General features: G+C 42.0%; 1 protein-coding gene across 4 annotated transcripts in view; it reads left to right on the top strand.

Moving 5' to 3' along the window:
• Gak (cyclin G associated kinase) overlaps nt 1–6,802 on the top strand; it is a 68,954-nt gene that overhangs the window by 10,693 nt on the left and 51,459 nt on the right. For 2 of the 4 annotated variants that reach the window (XM_031337274.1, XM_031337272.1), the window contains 2 exons: nt 1,715–1,857; nt 4,925–5,050. In XM_031337274.1, the coding sequence (XP_031193134.1) occupies nt 1,816–1,857; nt 4,925–5,050 (168 nt within the window). In that variant the 5' untranslated portion in view covers nt 1,715–1,815. The remainder of the gene's footprint in view (nt 1–1,714; nt 1,858–4,924; nt 5,051–6,802) is intronic. The other 2 variants (XM_031337273.1, XM_031337275.1) reach the window with 2 other exon arrangements.

Raw genomic sequence — 6,802 nt, 5'->3', positions numbered from 1 at the left:
TTTTGTTTTTTTTTTTGTTGTTGTTGTTGTTTTGTTTTTTAAAGCAGTCTCTGCCCTGTCTCATGTATGTATATTATTTTCTTAAAATACTCTCAAACTGAAGTTGGTAGCATGCATAAATCCTATTTTCAGCACTGCAAAAACCAGGTGTGTATACTTGTGAACCCAACATGGAAGAGGAAAGACAGAAGGATCAGAAGTTCAAGGTCATCCTCAGCTACTTACCCAAATTTGAGGCTTTAAAAAAAAAATTCAAAAGTATAGGTTGGATGGCTCTACAGTTAAGAGTATTTGGTGCTATTGCAGAGGATCCCAGTTTGATTCCCAGTACCTATGTCAAGTGACTCACAACTACCTGGATTTCTAACTCTGGCCTTACTGGGATGCCATTGTTCACATGCACAAATGTATACACATACATAATTTAAAAAGTAATATATTGAAGTTCATTGTTTAGGGCCTGCGAGATGGCTCAGGGGTACAGGCATCTGCTGCTGCACTTGACAATCTGAATTCAACCTTTGAGATAAACATGGTAAAAAAAAGAGGGCAACTTCCTTAAATGGTCCTCTAACTTCCATGAGTGCATTGTCACACACACCTGCAGTAAAATTTTTTAAGAAGAAAAAAATTTATTAAAAAGAAAATTTTATGTGTATTAGGGTTTCATCTGTCTATATGTATGTGTACCACATGTGTGCCTAGTGCCCATGATAATTAGAATGTCAGATCTCTTAGAATTGGAGTTATGAATGGTTGTGAGCCACCATGTGGATGCTAGGAACCAAACCCAAGTCTTCTGCAAGAGCAATAGGTGCTCTTAACTGTAAGTTTTCTCTCCAGGTCCCAAATAAATAAATTTTAAATTTGTCTTGTGACTTGTTATGCTTGCATACACGTATGATCCTAGCGTTCAGGAAGCTGTTAAACCATGAAGGTGGCAAGTTTTGAAATCCTGTCTCAAGACAATTAGATCTCTGAATCCTTACCAAGAATGAACTAGTGAGTTGAGCCAGTAACATTATGGTTACAATTAACATTATGATCAGTCTAGCATGGAAGACTGATCATAGTTAGGTGGACATAACTGCTCCTACCTCTTGGAGCCTGCTTGTTTCACCAGAGTCCCTGGTTCTTTGGAGGACCCCTGTTCCTTTAGGTTTGTGTAGATTCTGTGAATCAAGTGTGTTAGGAGCAGGAAATGGTCTAATCTTGTTAGAGTTGGGAACCAGAATGGACTTACCAGCAGGAAATGATGTAATTCTGAACTGGGGAACTGTGGTGAAGAATGCAGGGTCAGGGTTTCTGCTCTGCCTGTGCTGTGCTGTGGACATGAACCTAGAGCCTCTGCTTTGTGATCATTCTTTCAGAGACCTTGCTCACGGCCTCTGTTCAACTGTTAGAACTTTTCTCCTGCCTTCAAGGCTTTTTCATGATTGCTTTTGCTTCTTGTTTTGTCCCAGGGATGTTCAATGCCTTTTCCTGCCCCTACTCTCCTCAGAGCAAGGATGGTCCTCATACCCACCCTTAATTTGTCTTCTACAAAAGTTGAAGGAATGGCTGGAGTGGTACTGATTGGGTATGCACCCCAATTAAGGCCTTAGAAATGCCACTTCTGCCTGGGCTGCCATACACAGAGGTAGATCAAACCTATTAATAAGTAGGGTATAGCATTCTGAGCCCTAGGGTGACTAAATTCACTTGTCTCCTTTAGGACAGCTGGTGGAGTTTCTCAGGAGAGTTGAATGTAAAGGCCCTCTGTCCTGCGACAGCATTCTGAAGATCTTCTACCAGACATGCAGAGCAGTGCAGCACATGCACAGACAGAAACCACCCATCATCCACAGAGATCTCAAGGTACCAGCTGGCTCGCATTGCTCACTGTGTCTCCACACTCTTTTCTCCTGCCTTGGGGTAGCTCCCTACTCATTTTTGTGCCTCTTGTGTTTGATCAGAGCCCAGAGCTTTCTGCTCAGCTATTATCCTGATATGCTAAGCTTCCCAGTTGCCTTTCTTACAGAGTTGTGGGCTTCCAGGTATAGTTCTGGCTTTGGTGGGGAATCACTTAGGTGGCAAGGCTTTTGTTGTGCATCTTTAACTGCAGATGGTGTGAGTGTACCACAGCCTAGCTGAAGGTAGCACCTGTCTGTCTGGAATTGCTATGTGTAACTTGTATAGCCTGGCTAAGGATTATAGTCCTATAAATTATTTCACTTTTTCCTGTTATTAATGAAGTTGTGTCATAGCTACCAGCACCTTATTCTTCAGTTTCTTTTCATTTTGCTTACCCCTCCCCCACCCCTATTCTTTTGCCTTTTAAAAATATATTTAGCTTACTGGAACTCCAAATAAGTGTGTGTGTGTGTGTGTGTGTGTGTGTGTGTGTGTGTGCGCGCGCGCGCGCGTATGTGTGCAAGCTAAATTTTTTTAAAGACTTATTTTATTGGGGTTGTATGATGGTTCAGTGTTTAAAAGCACTGGCTGCTTTTTCAGGGAGTCGGGGTTTAATTCCCAGCACCCACATGGCAGCTCACAACTGTTTAGGATCTGACACCCTCATCCAGACATGAATGCAGGCAAAAACACCAGTACACATAAACTAAACTAAAAATAATTTTTTTAAAGAAAAGATTTATTTTATATATATGAATATTCTATCTTCCTGTATGTATACATGACAGAAGAAGCATCAGATCCCATTATAGGTGTTTATAAGCTACTATGTGGTTGCTGGGAATTGAACTCAGGACCTCTGTTAAAACAACCAGTGCTCTTAACCACTGAGCCATGTCTCCAGCCCTTCCTGGTATATTCTTGAACAAAATCTTTTAGGTTGTATTGCCATAGCCTAGTGTTCATTTCTCTGTTGTGACTTTTTAATTTTTTGAGACTGGATTTGTGAGGAGGCCTAGCAGGTGAAAGCATTTTCTACCAAGCTTGATGTCTTAGTTACACCACGACCAAAAAGAAAGCACTCAATTGGAAGGGTTGCTTAGTGTTTCAGAGGGTGGGCATCATAATGGGGAGCATGACAACAGGCAGGCAGGCAGGTAGACATGCTGCTAGAGCAGTAGCTAAGAGCTTACATCACGATCCTCAAGTTGGAGGCATAGGTGGGATCTAGGGGAAGAGACTGGGAGTAACAAGCCTTTGAAACCTCAAAGCCTACCCCTAGTGACACACTTCCTTCAACAAGACCACACCTTCCTACCCTTTCCAAAACATTTCCACCAATTAGGGGCCAAGCTGTCAAATATATGAGCCAGTGGGAACCATTCTTATTCATACCACCACACCTGACAACTTTGATTTCCAGGCTCCATATGGTGACAAGAGAGAACTGGCTCTCAAAAGTTGTTTTCTGACCTACACAAATGCAGTAGCATACATGCACCCCTTTACACAAAATAAATGCATAATACATATATACTTATTTATTTAAACTTGCAGACAGTGTGATGTTATTATTACCAGTGGTGGTGAATGTGTGTTAGGAAAAAAGAATATAAAGAATAAACTTAATGAGAATCAGTCACTTGCCCAGTGAGGTATTTGTATAGGTGATGCCTATAGCCTCCTACTTTAGAAGCTCCAAAGGCTAGCTAGCTCTAGTCACTGCTTGCTATGAAACAGGCACACCAGTGTGCATATGCACCTCTTGGCTGGCATATCTTACTTGTGCAGCAGCCACTGCCTGCTTTCCTTGATCATGTTCTTGTTTTTGTTGATGCTACACAATTTGTTTTCTGTGGTGGTAGGTATCATTTGAATGTACCTGTGCCTATGCATTCTTTTGTGCCTGTTGTTGTTGTTGTTTGTTTGTTTGCGTGTTTTTTTGCTCAGTGTTATGTTTAGATACATCTGTCTTTCTGTGTAGTCTCATCTCATGGAATATACATTATGGGACTTTTTCATTACATATCTTTTGGCTGTGGGCAACACAGCACATCTATTTTACTTCTTTTGTTTGTAGCTGACTGTGTTGGCCTGTGTCCTGAGGACAGTCCCATCTGACTTGTCTATGGAACAAATGTCCTCTATGATTAGGTCCAGGCATCTAATTCTGGGTATTCTTGAGACACACTAGCTCCCTTACTTCCACCCTTTGCCAGCTTGTGATCTTAAAGACACTTCAACCTTAACAGATCTTACAAGTAGATATGGTTTGTTTACATTTTCATCTTGTAGGTTCCTACTTCCCTAAAACAGAATTTTATTAGAATTGCTACGACTCTTCAGCATAGTTGATAGACTTTCAGGAGAGTGGTAGGTTAGGAATGGTAATTGGCTGGCTGCTGACCTGTTTTGGGACACTTTACTATGATGCAGATCACGAAAGCACAGGATGCTTAAATACCTAGAAGGAGGGGCAGGATGCCAGAAAAGCTGCATACTGGAATTAGGGTTGCATGTGATTTTATGACTCATGGATTTAAAATTTGGCTGGGTGTAGTGGTGCATGCCTTTAATCTCAGCATTTGGGAAATAGGCAGGTAGATCTTTGTGAGTTCAGGACCAGCCTGATAAACATAGTAAGTTCCTGGTCAACCAAGGCTACATAGTAAAACCCTATCTTTAAAAAGTTTCAAACAAACAAAAACTCACCTCAGCCATTTATCCATCTTTCTTAGACTTATTCCTAAATTCATGATACATTAATGTCGATATAAGTAGTGTATTTTATTCTTTTGTCTTTTGACTTTTCTGAAGGTTCATTGTCTCTCGTTAAGTTATGTTTGCTTTGTGGGTGCTTTTAACTTCAAAAACATTTTCTAGTAGCTCCTAGCAACCAGCAGTCTGGATCTTGGTGCAAGAGTTTTCCTGATAAGGAACTGACCATGACTAATATTCCTGTTTGTCTTTGCTGAGGTTTAGTCTCCATGTGCACACTAAGTTCATAGAACCACCCTTTGGAATTTTTCAGGTTGAAAATTTACTGCTCAGTAACCAGGGGACCATTAAGCTGTGTGACTTTGGCAGTGCCACAACCATCTCCCATTATCCTGACTACAGCTGGAGTGCCCAGAAGCGAGCAATGGTGGAGGAAGAGGTGAGGTGTGCATTTGAGTCTGTACTCTTAGAAAGTAGTTCTCAGTTCTTTCTCTCTCATGCTCTTTCTATCACCTCTGCGTTGTCTTCAGGTACAAGACTGAGTATGGCTTTATAGATACTCTTAGCAGACTCCCTGGCACTGTATGCTGGAGGAAGTGTCATCACCTTCTTCCTGACTGGACTCTGCTTGTTGGTGGCCATAGATTTAAACAGACTGGAGAAGCCATTTTCTCTCATGTTCCTCTTATCAATTGGCCTTTACATGTCTTTATCCTATTAGTTTCTTAGAATTATTTTTATTTTATTTCATTTATTTATTTATTTATTTATTTTTTGGTTTTTCGAGACAGTATTTCTCTGTGTAGCCCTGGCTGTCCTGGAACTCACTCTGTAAACCAGGCTGCCTCTGCCTCCCAAGTGTTGGGATTAAAGGCGTGTGCCACCACTGCCCGGCTAGAATTATTTTTATTGACTTAAATATGTACAGCAAGTTTTATTTTAACAAGTTAGATTTCAGTGGCATTAAGATTTTCACATTATTGTACAGCCATCTCCAGAACTTGTCTGTCATTCGAAACAGCAATTTGGGGGGAAAAAATCATTTAGAGGGCTGATAGAACACTTCCTTAGCATGAGCATGTTCTTAGTATAAAAAAATATTTTTGGAAACATTTTTTTGTTGAGAGACGCACAGCTTAGTTCACATGGCTTCTGTCCCTTCAGAGAGTCTGTATCCTCAAAGTGTGTTTATAATTCCACAATGACTGACATTTCATAGAATTTACATGAATATAGAGCAGAGCTCAGCAGAGAGGTCCCAAAGTGTAAAGATAGGTAAAGGAAATCTGAAATGTTGGCCTTACATTTCAAGCCTATTAGGTGCTGCCAGATTGCCTATCCCAGGGGGACAATTAACTTCCTAGGACTGCTGCTGTGGAGGAAAAAGCATAGCTACTTTGGCATAATGCTTGCCAGGGGCATTTATGTTTATTGCTTAGCATGATACAGAACTTATTAAAGGCAGTGTTTCTGGGCTACTTGGAGGTCTGTCACATCAGAGCCTTGCTTTTTAGACCAAGTGGGGCCTCACATTTGCAAAGATCCTGCTGAGTTCTATGTGAGGTTTCATTCTCAATCACTGTTAAAGTTTGAAGCCTGTGAAGAATACTGGCAGAGCTTAGGAAGACTGTCCTTGCTGTGTAGTGTTTGTCCCACTTCGCAGCCCATTGTGTATGATTCAATTTTCAGTGTGTCAGAGTTATCAGCCACCACAACTATGGTAGAAACCATTTCAGTGAGTATTTATTTGTATCCTCAGTGCAGTCCAGTTCCTTTTGCTCAGTTATCCTTTTCCAGTGTCCTACCTAACTATGTTGTATGGATACAGCCCTGCATCCCCTTCACTATGCCTCCCTGTTGTGTAGACCTCGGCTCATCCTCCTGGCCTCCCTGTTGTGTGTAGACCTCGGCTCATCCTCCTGGCCTCCCTGTTGTGTGCAGACCTCGGCTCATCCTCCTGGCCTCCCTGTTGTGTGTAGACCTCGGCTCATCCTCCTGGCCTCCCTGTTGTGTAGACCTCGGCTCATCCTCCTGGCCTCCCTGTTGTGTGTAGACCTCAGCTCACTCCTCCTGGCCTCCCTGTTGTGTAGGCCTCGGCTCATCCTCCTGGCCTCCCTGTTGTGTAGGCCTCGCCTCATCCTTCTGGCCTCCCTGTTGTGTAGGCCTCGGCTCATCCTTCTGGCCTCCCTGT

The sequence above is a fragment of the Mastomys coucha genome, unplaced genomic scaffold, assembly GCF_008632895.1.
Source record: "Mastomys coucha isolate ucsf_1 unplaced genomic scaffold, UCSF_Mcou_1 pScaffold22, whole genome shotgun sequence".
Taxonomy (NCBI): domain Eukaryota; kingdom Metazoa; phylum Chordata; class Mammalia; order Rodentia; family Muridae; genus Mastomys; species Mastomys coucha.
Note: the sequence above shows the minus strand (reverse complement) of the source record. Positions and strands in the feature narration are given on the sequence as shown.